General features: G+C 34.1%; 1 protein-coding gene across 11 annotated transcripts in view; it reads right to left on the bottom strand.

Annotated features, from left to right (window-relative positions):
- EHBP1 (EH domain binding protein 1) overlaps positions 1-16,608 on the bottom strand; it is a 343,070-nt gene that overhangs the window by 175,934 nt on the left and 150,528 nt on the right. For 4 of the 11 annotated variants that reach the window (XM_028168400.2, XM_057558222.1, XM_007189715.2 and 1 more), the window contains exons 8-11: positions 16,119-16,223; positions 15,349-15,471; positions 10,737-10,977; positions 3,340-3,366 (exon numbers count right to left, since the gene is read on the bottom strand). In XM_028168400.2, coding sequence (XP_028024201.1) covers positions 3,340-3,366; positions 10,737-10,977; positions 15,349-15,471; positions 16,119-16,223 — 496 coding nt within the window. The remainder of the gene's footprint in view (positions 1-3,339; positions 3,367-10,736; positions 10,978-15,348; positions 15,472-16,118; positions 16,224-16,608) is intronic. The other 7 variants (XM_028168401.2, XM_007189716.3, XM_028168402.2 and 4 more) reach the window with 3 other exon arrangements.

The following is a 16,608-nucleotide window of genomic DNA, read 5'->3' on the forward strand; positions in this document are numbered from 1 at the left end:
TTATAAAAGTAGTTTACTCCCAATTAAAATACGATAATATTTTCATTTATAAAACTAGAACATGCTGAAAATGATAAGGAAAAACCCAAACCAATGATAACTTACAATCTGGAAATAGGCACTCTCAATCTTTTGTTTTGTTAATCATTAACAATAAAACTTTCCCTTTTAAAAAGTATTTTTAAATCTTTAAAATACAAAGTCATACTCAGCTCTGCTATATACAGACCCTTGGGAAAATGTTTGTAATAAGAGTAAATCCTACATATTCTCCACACCCACAGAAAAGGAAATAAGATGAGAAAACATTGATTTTTTTTTTTTTTATGCTCCCTCACCAAACTTTTTTTTTCTTGAATTTCTTCTCTTCCTCTGTGTTAAATTCCCTTCCCATTAGGGACCATCTTTTAGAAGTTCATTCAGTGAGGTTCCTTTAATAGCAAATTCTTCCAGGCATTGAAAATGTCTTCATTTCAGCCTCATACTTAAATGACAGTTTAGCTGGGTAGTTTATTCTAGTTGTTAGTTAACTCATCTCAGCACTTTGAAATATTAGCCCCCTGTTGGCTTAATATTGCTCTTTTGTAAGTCATCTTTTGTCTCTGGTTGCTGCTAAGATTAAGATCTCTTTATTTCTGGTTTTGAGCAATCTTACTAGAAAATGTCTAAGTGTGTATTTCTTTTAAATTTATCCTGTTTCAGAGTCCTTGAATGTCCTGTGTCTGGAGATTCATGTGTTTCACTAGTTCTGAAAAATTATCAGCCATTATATCTTTGATAGCCTCTTCTTTATTTTCTCTATTCTCTTCTCTAGAAAATCATATTAAATATATGTTGAATTACCTCTCTCCTTCATATTTTTACAAGTTTTTATTCCTCCTGTACTACATTCTAGATAATTCCTTCACATCTATAATCCAGTTAACTTCTTCACTTTTCATTTGTGTCTAATTTAATGTTCAATTCTCCATGAATTTTAAATTTCATAAGCATATTTCTTCATACGGCTGTGTGTATAATACCTTAGGTACAAAAGATCTGAGTCATTAATCATTTATACATATTTATTTTATAGCCTCTATCTGATAAATCTATCATTTGAATTCCTTGGACTTATAATCCTTGTGTTTCTTTTGTCTCCTGACTCTTTCTCTTAGTAAACTATTTCCTTGTGTATTTTGTAATTCTAGATTGTGAGTTCAGGACTTGATCTGAGGAAACCTTGTGTAGTTGCTGGGAGTCCCTCTGTTCAGAGTGTTTCATGCTTGCATTTGCCAAGCAGTTTAGGAGCCACTTTGTTTCTTACTTTCTTGGCTTGCGGGTTCCCAGATCATCCTGCCAGCATAACGTCAAATCCACATGAAGGTAGGCCTATGCTTATAACTTCTTAGGGAAGTCTTTTTTTTCTCTACCTGAGTCTAGCCCAGGCAGAAAATCTTCCTTGTTAACTCCCTTTATGAGTAGATATTTTTCTAGTTACTTATCCGTAAACACAAGTATCTGGTGTTTATGATGATTATTCTTCCTTTTACACAGTAATAACTTTTATTCTGGTTATTATTTGTTTGTTGCATTTTTTTCCCCAACACCAGTCTGTTCCCTAAAATTCAATATCTTTATGCACAGTAACAAGAGAATTTCTGAGTCTGCAAAGCTAAGAACCAGATCACCCAAACATAATAATTATACCAAGGGAACTCCACTTAGTTATATAAAGTCTGTACTGGTGATAGCCTTCTGTGTTCAGTTATGCATGTTCTTTTAACTGTAACAGTACCAGATTCATTTAGAACCAATAACGAAGTATCTACATCTCTGCCTAAAGTCAGTCAGCTCTCACAAGACTCAGGGGACCAAGTGTATCTAGACCAAATATACCATACTTGTGATGTCACTCTCACTCTGTACTCATTTCAACAGTTAGTGTCTTGTGACTCCTTCCCATTGAGCTGGGGATATAGCCTCAGAATCTCTCTCACCTCTGCTCAGGCCTTGCAGAGTTATTTTTCAAACTCTAAGAGTAGTTCAAAGGGAGGTAAAAATAAAGAAATGGGCTAAAAAAGTTTTTTTAACTCTAAAACTTAGAAAAGAAAAACATCTCCCCTCTCCCCCTCAAAACTTACTATTTGCTAACTGATGTTAAATGTTTCAGGACTGAACAAACCCACTACAATCTAACTGAATTAATTGAATCATGTGAACTATTTGGGTGATATTTTAAAAAATTATTCCTGGTTACACCTCTCTATAACAAATTTCCACAGTAGTTTGTAAGACGGTAGCTGCTACAATATTCATTATTAATTTGTCATATAAGTATGGTTAGTTTTTTAAAAAAAACTTAGAAGTGTTAGAGGATAGATATTTCTCTTACAAAAGGATCTGTGCTTAACAGAGAAAAAAATGACAGAATTCCTTATACAGGCAATTTTTTCAGTGCGCTTTATATAATTGAATTTACAGTACTAAGTTGCATGAAACTTTTATAAAACTTATCTAGCATGTATAACAAAGATATCTAGATACCGTCCTTTTTCTTCATGTCTTCCTGCCTCCCTCTAACCACTTGAATATTGGTATTCTTTGTATACTGAAGGTAAATGCAAGTAGAAAAGCTCAGATAAACTAATTTCCAAAGTTGGTTCCTGAGGCTCATAATACTAGAAACATAACAAAATGGACATTTTCTTGAAACAATCAGAGCTGTGTTTCTCAATCCATTTTACAGTATGACATGTAGTAAAAATGAAATTTGTATGCTATGCTAGAGTGAACACAGGAAGCTGCTGGAAATTGAAGGTACCAAGGACTCCAGCTGCCCCAGACCATGCCTGACAGCCAAGAATACTAGGGGAATCAGTATCTCTGCAGGCCTGCAAGCCACCTGTGAGAGAACAGTGTTCTAGGCACCACTGGTTAGGTACTAAATCATAATAAGGACAAGAAGCCTCTACTTACAAGGGCTTTAAATGATCCTCCATCTAGATCAGCGATTTCTAACTAAAACTTAATTTCCTACTCTCTAAGAGTGAACCGGATATACTTCCATGTATATGAAATATCCAAAATAGTCAAATCCATATAGACAGAAGGTAAATTAGTAGTTTTCAGGAGATGGGGAAAAAGATTAATTGGAACTAACTGCTAATATATATGGGATTTCTTTTTGGGGTGACAAAAATGTTCTGAAATTAGAGAGTGATAATGGTTGCACAACACAGTGAACAAACTAAAAACCACTGAAGTGTACACTTTACAGTGTGGCATTTTATGTCATGTGACGTGTATCTCAATTTAAAAAGTGCTATTTTAAAAAAAGTAAATAGGAATAGTACATACGTGTGATTATGAACAGTACTCCCTTCTCTGTAATGACAAGAATTATATAATATCTGATAAATACATTAAAAAAATACTTAAACAGTAAGAAACAATTATTTAAGGAATTAGCATAATTTCCACATTCTGTTATCATCTATGATCTGAATAATCTGTTTCAAGGCTTCTTACATCACTCTGAATAAACAAGAATTATTTTTATTCTTATACTGTACACTTGAGTAATAGATTAGTTATATCATTAACTCACTGTGAACTAAAAACTCATCAGTTATGTTAAATGGAAAACTGGACAGAATAACTTTAAATGACATTATTCATTGTTTAAAAATATAATTAATCCAAGAAAAAGAATTATAGAAAGAAAAACTAAAATTGATTAGAAACAGTACTAGCAAACATAGTGAAGCAAGGGTGGAACAAAATCTGTAGTCTTTTCCTCTCAATTTGAAAACTTATTTTTCTCTGAAAAAACAATTCAAATGTACTAAAATGAGTGTGTAGCTTCCCTGAATAAACTTCAATGACAATTTCCCTTGAGAAACTGACACACAACCATACTAGAAATGATTTCATGCTGGACCTCAAAAGTCACTTCATAAATGTTTTGAAAAATATTACTGCCCTATTAGTTTTCATTTTTGCTACATACCAGAATGGCTGAAGTAACCCCCAGACACGAGAAAGGTGAGCAAACCATACAGTTGCTAAGTGTAAAGGACACGTGCTAAAAGCCCTGAAGGGTGTATACTTTCTCCTCAGAGCTCATGGATAATGCTGAGCTTCTGAAGGTTGTTTTAGAACATCAAAGAACACAGCACTATTTATTTGTGAGAGTTTTATGTCAGAGGATCCAGGAAGAGTTTGGTAATGGAAGATGAGTCATATAGGCTTTTCACTTGATGAAAGGTCATAAGTTTATTACTGAAGTAAGAATAAATTCTGGAAGATTTCTGCTACTTAAGTTGGACCTACAAACTTTTGGAGAAAAAGATGAGAAATACCAAGGAAGTAATTAACACAGAGTTCTTTCTGGACATTAGCTGATGAGCAATTTTTAGAATTTATGGATGTGTTCCTTCAAAAAAGCTGAGTGTTTATAGACTACCTCTGGTAACCTCAGATGATTGAGCAGTTTAGAATGCTCTTTATTCATGGGAAACTTTGTAAAGGCTATGACTTTCATGTGGAAAAAAGAATGGCCAAAAGGAAACACCTAGTCATTCTGATTTTAGTTTTTATTAAGGCATTTTAAAAGTTTAAGCAAACATTGGATGTCTCTTTAATTTGTTAATAGGAGAGAGGAGGGTGTGTGTATGTTGTGTAATATTCATGCATCTTGAAATGACTGAATACTTGTATTTAAAGTTTGCATTTACATTCAAATACTCTAGGTGTGTGGCTATTACTCAGCACCTACACCACCCATGAGAAATTTTATTTTGATCACACATTAGCTATTTCAAAGAAAACAAATATACATGGATGGATCTAGAAACTGTCATACAGAGTGAAGTCAGAAAGAGAAAAACAAATATCGTATATTAACGCATATATGTGGAACCTAGAAAAATGGTACAGATGAACTGGTTTGCAGGGCAGAAATTGAGACACAGATGTAGAGAACAGACGTACGGACTCCAAGCGGGGAAAGTGGCAGGGGGGGTGGGGGTGGTGGTGTGATGAATTGGGTGATTGGGATTGACATGTATACACTGATGTGTATAAAATGGATGACTAATAAGAACCTGCTGTATAAAAAAATCAATAAAATAAAATTCAAACATTCAAAAAAAAAAAGAAAACAAATATAAGAACTTTAGCAAGAGGAGAGCAAACTTTTTCAACCCCTGTATAGTTATTAATTAGTATTGAGATCTCAACCTGGGTTTGGAATCAGATGATTATTATGATGTAATTCCCATACTTATAGGAGGTTAGAACGTTTTTAGGTTTTATCAAAACCTAGCCATGCCCATGGAAGCATGTAGCACATGTGAGAGTAATTAGCCATGTGTTGTAAAATGAGGAAAGGTTGAAAAATGCAGTTCCAGAGCAGCAGAAAACAAATCAACTACCTCATTCTTTCAAACAAGTCTTTCAAATATTTGAACTTGGTTATTATAGTTCCCTTAAACCATCTCTTTTCTAAGTCAAATAGTACCTATGCCCTCAATCACTGCTCATTTGATGTGGTTTCTGGACATTTTAATGACTCTCTTGCTCTACTCTGTTAACGCTCTGAATCATCAATCCCCCTTGTAAAGTGCAGTACCTAGAACTAAAATACTGCTCAAAATGGGAGTTGACCAATGCACAGGAGAGGGAGGACATTTCTCCCTTCACACAAAGCAACTGCTCCTAACTTTCATACATCAAAGGAGCCTTTTTATTATTCCCCTCTCAACCCATACATTCCATATTTTGAAAGATTTTCCTACTACACTGCATTTTGAAAGAAATGACTATTTTCCCCAAGATCTAAATAATGTTAATATGATAAAATTCAGTATTTCCAAGGAAAGCAAAGGCCCATATAGCCTCACTGCAAGTAAATATATAATTATTATTTAGCTTTTAAAAAATGTTAAATATTCTGTAGATCTCCCCTGTTCCACATCAATTATTTTCAACAAACAGACCTAAAAGCCCAAGAATTCCAGGCTAGGAATCACTCATGTGACACAGTATTTCTGTCAATAAAGTTAAACATTGCTGTGGTTTTCTTTTTTTTTTTTTTTTAACAGCTTTATGTACATATAATACAGTAAATGGCACGTATTTAAAAAGTATAACTTGATGAGTTTTCTACATGTGTATACAAGCGTGAAACCATCAGCACGATCAAGACTACAAACATTTCCAGTTCTCCAAAAGTTTCCTTGTATCCCTTTTAATCCGTATCTCCCTCCACCTCCAATCTCAGGCGACTATGCATCTGCCTTCTCTCGATACAGATTGTATTTTCTAGAGTTTTAGATAAAGGATAGCATACAGTATATGCTCTTTTTTGGTCTGGCTTCTTTCACTCAGCATAATAATTTTTAGATTGATCCATGCAGTTATATGTATCCATAGTTTGTTCTTTATTACTGAGTAGTATTCCACTGTATGTATATACCACAATTTGCTTATCTATTTTCCTATTGATGGACACTGGGGTTATTCCCGTATCTTGCTATTATGATAAATAAAGCTGTTAAAATATTCATGCACAAATCTTTTTGTGGACATACGCTTTGATTTCTCTTGGGTAAATACCTAGAATTAGAACGGCTAGGTCGACAGGTATATGTTTAACTTTTTAAGAAACTGCCAAATTGTTTTCTAAAATAGTTCACCATTTAGAACTTTGAGAGTTCTGAGAGTACCAGTGGCTCCATGTCCCTGAGAGTATTTGGTGTAGTAAGTCTTTTAAATTTTAGCAATTCAAGTTGGTGTGTAGTGATATCTTATATGGCTTTAATTTGCATTTCCTTGATGACTAAGTTGTTGGGCACCTTTGTGTGTACACATTGGCCATTCTTCTGTCTTCTTTTGTGAAATGTCTGTTCAAATCTTTTCCCTCTTTAAAAAAGATGGTTTGTCATTATTAAGAGTTCTTTACATATTCTTGATAGAAGTCTTGCCAGATAGGAGTTTTGCAAAGAATTTTAGCCAAACTGTGGCATGCCTTTTCATTTTCATAAGTGTCTTTTAAACAGAAAAAGGTTTAATTTTGAAGAAGTCCAAATTATAATTTTTTTCCTTTGACTCTGTGTTTTTTGCATTCTGTTCAAGAAATTTTTGCCTAACCCAAGTTCATTAAGATTTTTCTCCTATGCTTCCTTCTAAAAGTTCCAGTGTTTTAGTTTTCACTTTTAGGTGTATGATCTATTTTTAGCTAAATTTTGCATTTGTTATGAGGTAAGGACTGTAGTTCTTCTTTTCTGGAGGGGTGGGGGGATATAGACCTTTAGTTGTTCTGGCACCATTTGTTGTAAAGATTATCCTTGCCTGACTTCCTGTGCTACTTTTGTCAAAAATCAATTGGCAATATATGTGTGGATCTACTTCTAGACTTTCATATTCTCTTTCATTTAACTATATGTTTATTTTAAGCCAATACCATGATGTCTTGGTTAATGAGTCTTCAAACTGGATAGCATAAGTCCTCCAACTTTGTTCTTTTTCAAAACGGTTTCGGCTATTCTAGGTCCATTGTATTTCTATATACATTTTAGAATTAGCTTTATCAATTATTACCAAAAAAATACTCCAAAATTTTGATTGGGATAGCACTGAATCTACAGATCAATTTGAATCCATGGCCATAATATTTCTTTCCATTGTTTTCTTTCAACAACCTTTTGCTGTTTTCAGCATACAGGTATTGCATTGCACATCTTTGTTCAAATTTATCCTTGCGTTTCGGTTTGTTTGTTTGTTTTTTGGATGCTTTTGTATATGGTATTTTAGAATTTTCTATTTCTGATAGTTAATTGTTACCATTGAGAAATACATCTGAATTTGTATACTGATCTCGTATCCTGTAACCTTGCTAAATTTACTTTTTAGTTCTAGTAGACTTTTTAGAGATTCCTTATGATTTTCTACATAAACAATTATGTCATCTGTGAAAAAAAGATAATATTGTATATCTTCAAATAACATGTATAAGAAGCTTAAAGTAGTATTTTTCAATTTCCCCATGCTCAGCCTTTGTATGACTACTGTCATATGTTTTACTTCTACCCCTGTTCCCAAACCCAGAATATATTATTATTTAAACTTTAAAGTAAATTATCTTTTAAAGAGATTTTAAAAAATAAGACATGTATTTTATATATACTATTTATTTGCCATTTCCTGTGCTCTTCATTCCTTTGTGCAGATCCAAATTTCCAAGTAGTGTCATTTTTCTCCTGCCTGAAGGACTTCTTTGTAATATTTTTTGCAAAGCAAGTCTGATAATGATGAATTATCTCAGTTTGTGCCTGGAAATGTCCATTACTTAGACTTTTTTTTTTTTGGCTGGAAATAAAAATTTGTGTTGGCAGGCTTTTTTCTTTCAGTACTTATATATCACCCCACTATCTTCTGACTTGAATTGTTTTTGTTGAGAAGCCTGGCAGTAGTTTTCTTCATCATTCTTGTGGTTCATTTTGGGGTTCATTCAGCTTCTTAGACCTGTAGGTTTATATATTTTGTAAATTTCTAAAACTTTTAGCCATTATTTCCTCAAATATTTTTTCTGTTCCCTCATCTTCTTTCCTCTCCTTTTGGAATTCCAGTTACACTTACGTTAGATTGCTTTAAGTCGTCCCACTGATCCTCTGTTCATTTTTTTCCCCTTTATGTTTTTTTTTTAATAAATTTATTTATTTATTTATTTTATTTTTGGCTGCGTTGGGTCCTTGTTGCTGCGCACAGGCTTTCTTTTAGTTGCGGCGAGCAGGGGCTATCCTTTGTTGCGGTGCGTGGGCTTCTCACTGCGGTGGCTTCTCCTGTTGAGAGCACGGGTTCTAGGTGCGTGGGCTCAGTAGTTGTGGCTTGAGGGCTCTAGAGCGCAGGCTCAGTAGCTGTGGCACATGGGCTGAGTTGTGCCGAGGCACGTGGGATCTTTCCAGACCAGGGCTCAAACCTGTGTCCCCTGCATTGGCAGGCGGATTCCCAACCACTGCACCAACAGGGAAGCCCCCACTTTATGTTTGAATCTGGAGTTTCTATTGCGAAGTCTTTAGGTTCGCTAATACTTCCTTCTGCAGTATCTAACGTTAATCCCATCCAGTGTATTTTTCATCAGATTTTGTATATTTCATCTTTATAAACTGAATTTGGACTTATTTTTTGTCTTGCATGCTTATGCTTTCTTCCACCTTCTTAAAATATCTGGAGTATATTTATATAATAGTTAAATTACCACACTTGTCTATTAATTCCATCATCTGTACCATTTCTGCATCCCTATCTAAGGAATGAATTTCCTCCTCATTATTAGTCAGATCTTCCTGCTTCTTTACATGCCTGATACATTTCTGATTGGGTGTCAGACATTGTGAATTTTATGTTTTGGATGCTTGAGTTTTTGGTATTCCTTTTAATATTTGGGGGCTTTGTGTGGGATGCAGTTATGTGGAATCATTTTGATTCTTTTGAGCTCTGCTTTTAATCTTTGCTGGGAAGGCCCAGAACAGCCTTTAGTCTAGGGCTGTTCCCCCACTACTGGGACAATACCCTTCTGAGGATTCAACTTGATGTCCCATGTGTTAGGAAGTCTTTCCTCTCTGGCTGGTGGAAACCCAAACTATTCTTGATCCTGGGTGAACTCCAGGGATTGTTCTAATTGTTTGTCCTCAGTAACTTCCTCATATGCGTACTCTGATCAGTACTCAGCTAAAGACTCAAGAGGAACTTTCTACAGATCTCTGAAACTCTTTATGAGTAGCCTGTTCCTCTCTGAGACTCTGTCCACAAGTTCTAGCCACCTTAGTACCTCCAAAGACCAAACTCTGCCTCCTCAATGCAGGGAGATTCTAGGGTGTTTGGGTTCTCTCTCCCTGAATTGCGGTTGGAAATTCTCTCCCATGAATAAAGCTTGGACAAATGTAGGGCTCACATTCTTCATTTCTGTTCTCTCAGGGATCCTGTGCTATTTGTGTCCAATGTCTGAAAACTGTTGTTTCATACATTTTATTCAGTTTTTTAGCTGTGTAAGACAGAAGCTATATCTAGTCTATGCTACTCCAGCATGGCTGGAAGTTTTACTGTTGCTTTTTAAACATACTTAGGGCCACAGTCTGTGGCTACGTGGGTTGCAATGTGCAACTCCAGAATACAATGTGGACATACCTTCCTCCTATCCCCAATCTAGATTTGAGTAAAACAGAAGCCCTAATCACAATGACTATTAATATACTAAGCTTGCGGTCAATAAACCTCTCATTTGGGTAAGAATAATGACTCAAATGCAGATAATTCCTAATTTATAAATGTCATGATCTCATTGTTTGGCATTTGAATAAATCTTCTCATCAAATCAATATCATAAATGATTATTTGGTTCCCACAATAGACCCATAACATAACTGAAGTGTAATGCCTTCAGTAATCGATTAAAAACACCTAAGTACCATGTATAACATGGTTGCTGTGGGAAGACACAACTGGAATTCTAACCAGAGATTCCAGGAACGTGTTTCCTTCATTTGTTAGTTTAGGGTGCACACATAATCATATGGAAGAGGGTGGGAGAATGAGGGTCAAGATTGTAAAAATTTGGATGGGGGATGAGATAGATACTAACTTGTAAACTATATATTAACATAGGGACAGACCTCTTTTTACCCATCTAAAGGTGTATTACAGAAAGATCTCTTTAGTTAAAATATGATGATAGCAAAATGAAGGGTACTTACTCATCCAACTCCTCTTCTTCAGCTTTAGAACTATCAGCATAGAGATACTTGCTCATGTCCACCGGTCTTATATTTTTTCTTTTTGTAGACTGCGGAGGAGAATCCTTTATAGTTACAAAGGTTTCTGGCTCATCAAATGGGTTCAAATACTGTGGAGTCTGTACCTCTTTAAAGGGATTATAGCTGTTATTACAAAAGGATTCTTCTGGTTTTTTAGGTGAAACTGTTTCAGTGATTTGTTCTATAAAACAATAGCAAAAGATGAATTAAATCAAATTAATACTATCTGATATTTTCTTATATATTTAGTGTTTTCAAAAATACTCAATCTTGAATTAATAAACTCTATGGGGTTGAAAGAGTGCAGATCAATAATATGTTTTATGAAACTGAGTTATTTGCAGTGAGGTGGATGGACCTAGAGTCTGTCATACAGAGTGAAGTAAGTCAGAAAGAGAAAAACAAATACTATATGCTAACACATATATATGGAATAAAAAAAAAATGATTCTGAAGAACCTAGGGACAGGACAGAAATAAAGATGCAGACACAGAGAATGGACTTGAGGACACAGGGAGGGGGAAGGGTAAGCTGGGATGAAGTGAGAGAGTGGCATGGACTTATATATACTACCACATGTAAAATAGATAGCTAGTGGGAAGCAGCCGCACAGCACAGGGAGATCAGCTCGGTGCTTTGTGACCACCTAGAGGGGTGGGATAGGGAGGGTGGGAGGGAGACGCAAGAGGGAGGAGATATGAGGATATATGTATATGTATAGCTGATTCACTTTGTTATAAAGCAGAAACTAACACACCATTGTAAAGCAATTATACTCCAATAAAGATGTTTAAAAAAAAAAACAACATAAAATTGTCAAAAAAAATGAAAAATGTTTTAGAGGGGCTAAGTCCAGAAGATGTGATATCTAAGATCTTTGTCTACTCCAGGAATACTGCTCTTCAAAATAGCATCTTTGAATTGTTAGTGCCCTTGGAATCTCTAGTAATGTTGGCATTATGGTATACCAATTTTGGAAATTTTAACCTTCTTAGAGGTACAATATTCTATTATTGCTTAATTTATTTCACTATACTAGCTTGCTGTCTCAAACTGATATATAAATTTCTGTTTTTAAAAGAACATAAAATTGATTAAATTTTGGAAGAGTCTTTGGTAGTTACACAAGCAGAGACCACTTAGGAATATGAAAATTCATTCTGGATATATAAAAAATACACCATATATCATTGAATTTGTTTTTATAAAGTCTTCTAAGAGCAGGTTTCTGTACACTACAAGTCCTTAAATCTTTAGAGCTTTTAATGGGCTTTTCAACATAATTCATATCCAATCAATACCTCATTTAATAATGTAAAGGAATAACAAGAATTCTGAAGTTGAAAGAGCCACATTAAAATCATACTGAGAAGCAGATAGATGTGTTCCACTAAATTCTAAATTTTGCTATTTCAAATTTCAATTTGAAAACAAAGGTACTCTTAAAAATAAAACTGACTTTACGGCACAAAAAGCACTACAACAGTGTCATGTCCTCCAACAATACTTATGGAGTGCTTAGTACCAGGCTTTTTCTTTTACTTTTATGTTTATTAATATTTTAAAACAAAAACGAGGCAGAGTTCCATGGTGGTCCAGTGGTTAGGACTCTGTGCTTTCACTGCTGTGGGCCCGGGTTCAATCCCTGGTCGGGAAACTAAGATCCCTAAGCCATGTGGAGAGGCAAAAAAAAAAAAAAAAAAAAAAAAAAAAAACCAACAAAAAACTGGAATGTATAATAAAACTGTTTAAAATTTGTATTTTACTAATATAAATATTTAACCAAATTGGAAAAAAGTTTCAAAAAGCCGATAATCACAGAACAGTTCAAAAGTAATTTTAATTATGCCAAGCAACTCTAACAAAATACTCTAGGAGAAGAAGGCAGAAAATCAGTTTTAAAATCTTCAAGAAAAATAACTGTTTTATAACTGACATTTCAAACAATTTAATCCAAATATTAGAAAAATCTCTTGATTGACATATATTTATGATTTTTATATTTTAGAGTCAAACTACTTTTACTTATACTTTAGACATTAGCCCAGAAAACTTATTTTGTCTTTATATTGAAAAAATAAATAAAACAAAAAAACTCTGAATTGAATTTCTGTACACCATGGTGAAGCAATTATAAAGTATGAAACAGAATTCATAAAATCATAATAAATCAACACTGAAATGAATTTAAATACAGCCTATGCTAGAGAAGAGACTCAGTAACTGTATCTTTTGTCAGACCAGGATAACACTCAAACACCACTATAATCTTTATAATAATCTAAATGAAGCATTATCTTTTCTCTGTAGAAGAGACTACAGAGTTTTTACCTATTCAATTTTTTTTATTAACAAATACCAAGTCTCAAATGCTTAAGAAATTGATAAAACCTGTCAATGGAAATAAGATTTTTATTTTTACTTTCAGGTAGAGGATTAAAAAAATTGATCCAAGCAAGTTCATCAGTTACAAAACCAAAAGCAAGAAAGTATTCAAACTATAGAGCAAGATTTGAAGATGACAGAATAGCAAGAAAGGAGAGTTTAAGATGAGACTATTTCATATAAAAGCTAACAAATACATTTAGTAACTTTCTAAACGGGTCACTGAAGCACAGAATGTCATGAATCTAACAAGAGAACTGAAATTGTAAAAGCAAACAAAAACCATCTAAACAACTGTAACACATTTTTTTCTTTCTTAACTACTTTTGTTACTTGAGGATGCATGTTTTTAATCAATAAAAATTAATAAATTATTTCTAGAAAAATGAGTGTTCTTCTAACAGAAAATACTTATTCTAAAGTCTCCAAGAAGTATATATTTAAAAAGAATACTGGTTGTCAAGTTTTTTCTTAGCTCTATAGGCATGATTAAAGTTTCTGAATCAGGTTGGCTAACCTCACTTAACCTCTCCAAAACAGAAATACAATATACATGTTATCTGCTACTCCTTTCTATACCTCAGAAAAGACACACATATATTTTTAAAAATTACTTACTTGATTTTGAAATGAAAAGCTCAAATACTCATATCTCAAAATATTTTGGTAATTTTTTTTAACTCAGTGTACTCAGATGTATTTAGTATGCAATTGAGAAGCTTTGTGGTCAAAAGAAGACACTTGATTAGCCATCTTAGCTCCAACTCCACCTCCATTTACCTAAAGTTCTTCTTCAAATCACTTAATTCCTCTGGGCCTCAGCTCCTTAATCTATGAAAAGAGGCAGCTGAACCAGATTACTTCTAAAATGTACTGTAACCGTTAAGATTTAAAATACGTTAAAATAAAATAGGTCATAGGGCTTCCCTGGTGGAGCAGTGGTTAAGAATCTGCCTGCTAATGCAGGGGACACGGGTTCGACCCCTGGTCCAGGAAGATCCCACATGCCGCAGAGCAACTAAGCCCATGCGCCACAACTACTGAGCCTGTGCACCACAACTACTGAGCCCGCGTGCCTACAGCCCATGCTCCGCAACAAGAGAAGCCACCGAAATGAGAAGCCCACGCACTGCAATGAAGAGTAACCCCTGCTTGCTGCAACTAGAGAAAGCCCACGCACAGCAACGAAGACCCAATGCAGCCAAAAATGAATAAATAAATAAAATAATTTAAAAAAAATAGGTCACAAACAAAATAAAATCTCATTAATCTAAACTTACTAATTTAGAATTTGGTAAGAAGGGAGAAAGTAATGGAAGGAGAAGAAGAAGTGGATTATGAAACGATATTGCACGAATAGAGTGAATCCTTAAGTTGAAACCTCACTTTTCACCATGACAGGCAGTAACAAAATTCTTTAAAGCTCATGAAGATTTCATAAGAGCAGTCTAAAAGATGTAAACAGGGGTTAATCATTCTTGCATTTACTTTGAGCAAACAGAGTTTAATTAAACAGAGGTCTTCTTCAACAGCTCTTTTCTAAGCTTTAAGAGTTTGAAACTACTTGATAAGAAAAATGACTCACGAAAAAAATACATGGTTTTATTTCTTACATGTTGTATATATGACAGGAATGGTCCTCAATCTTCTTTCTGTTCTGTGACATTCACATGCACAATTTACTTTCGTTACTAAGAGTAATTCTCAGCCAGAGACAGGGAGTTGGGAGTGGAGGGGCTCATCGCACTGAGGTGTGAGGGCCGAGAAGCTGTATAGAGAGAAAAGGCTACCTCCACCACCTTAATATGGGTATGTCCCACAACCTGACCTTGCTTGGTAGGCCAAACTAATGAGACTTTACTGCATGCCAGCTAGATAAAATACTGTTATCTCTAACATTAGAGCTTTACTATTTGACCAAACTAACAAAGAATTAAAAAATAAGCCCCAAGTAAATGTCTATGTAAGGCTTCCCTTTTTCTTTAAAAACAATTCAATGGAAGCTACCCAGAATTGCTGATCAACTGCAACTGGTATTGAATAAATAATATTGTCATTATAAACAAAATTTACAAGTCTTTAAGAACAAAATCTCTTCCTCCCTTACAGTTCAAGAGAACTTGACAATATACAAAGACTTTAAAAGTAAAGAAAAAAACTTGCTACCTTCTGAGTCAGGATCTCCAAATGGATTTAATTCTGCTACATCAGGATCACCAAATGGATTTAAATTCACAGTGGCCAAGTCCTTTTCTGCTTCATCCAAAAAGTTAAGTTTGTTGATAAGCTCTGAAAATAAACATACGTGTCAGTTCACTGTGGTTACAGTTAAGCATAATTAGCATTCATTCATGAAATATCTCAAATTGTAAAAATTCATACTAATCATACCTGCAAATAATAAGATATAGCATTTTACCAATGACAGAATGCCATTCAAGTATTTTGTAGCATACCAACATATTCAAATAAAAGAAAACAAACACATGAATTGGAAAATATCAGATAATGAACTAGAGAAACTTTTAGCTCAATCTAATTTGATCCAATAAAAAAGTACTAACATAGATTTTGAGAAAAAAACATCCTTCACTCCTAAATATGAATAATTCAAATTGATTTAATATAAGCAAATATTTCTAAAACAATGTTGTTATAATATATAAGCTAGCTAAAGAAATACTGTCATGTTATACGACCAGTTATTATAAGATGTTTTAAAATCACTGCCTATCAAGGATCCTGATACAGGCTTTGCTAAAGATAAGTTGTTATGTTGTTGCCTGTTGGTGCACTACAAATTACCAAAGAAAATTTATTAAAGGAAAAGCACAAAGACAAAACTGACAGCTAAGTACAGACAGAAGTCAAGAGGTAGCAGGTCACAGTAAATACAAGCAATCAGAAGCAGAAAGAAAGGAAGAAAGCTCTTAGACCTTCAGAGGAACTGGCTGATTTAGCTGAAGGCATATTTGCTTGCTTTATGCAGTCATCTTGATCTTCATCTAAGCTGCTCAGAGCATTCAATTGGTTTACAATTTCTGTAAACAGAAGCCAGTCGAGACAAATGTAAGGTAAGGTCATTTAATTAAAGAGCCACAGAAGCATGCTGTTACTCAAAAAGACAAAGAGAGGGGATGTTTGGTTAATCAAGAGAATACATTCAGAGGATGTTATTTTTGATGAACTATAACAGATATATTTAACTGAAAGTTATTCTGTACTCATATTTTAAAATAGAAAACATTTTAAAAATTAAAATTTATATTAGTACTATAACAACTATGTTAACAAACACAAAACAAAGATAATAACCTGAGAAGTTGACATTGGCTTTCACATTCTGCATTTGTAAAATAGGGCTTTAAATGCATGCATTAAAAACAGAATAAGAAATATCATCTGATACAATAGAAAATATGTGCT

Source organism: Balaenoptera acutorostrata, chromosome 12 (genome assembly GCF_949987535.1).
Source record: "Balaenoptera acutorostrata chromosome 12, mBalAcu1.1, whole genome shotgun sequence".
NCBI classification, from domain to species: Eukaryota; Metazoa; Chordata; class Mammalia; order Artiodactyla; family Balaenopteridae; genus Balaenoptera; species Balaenoptera acutorostrata.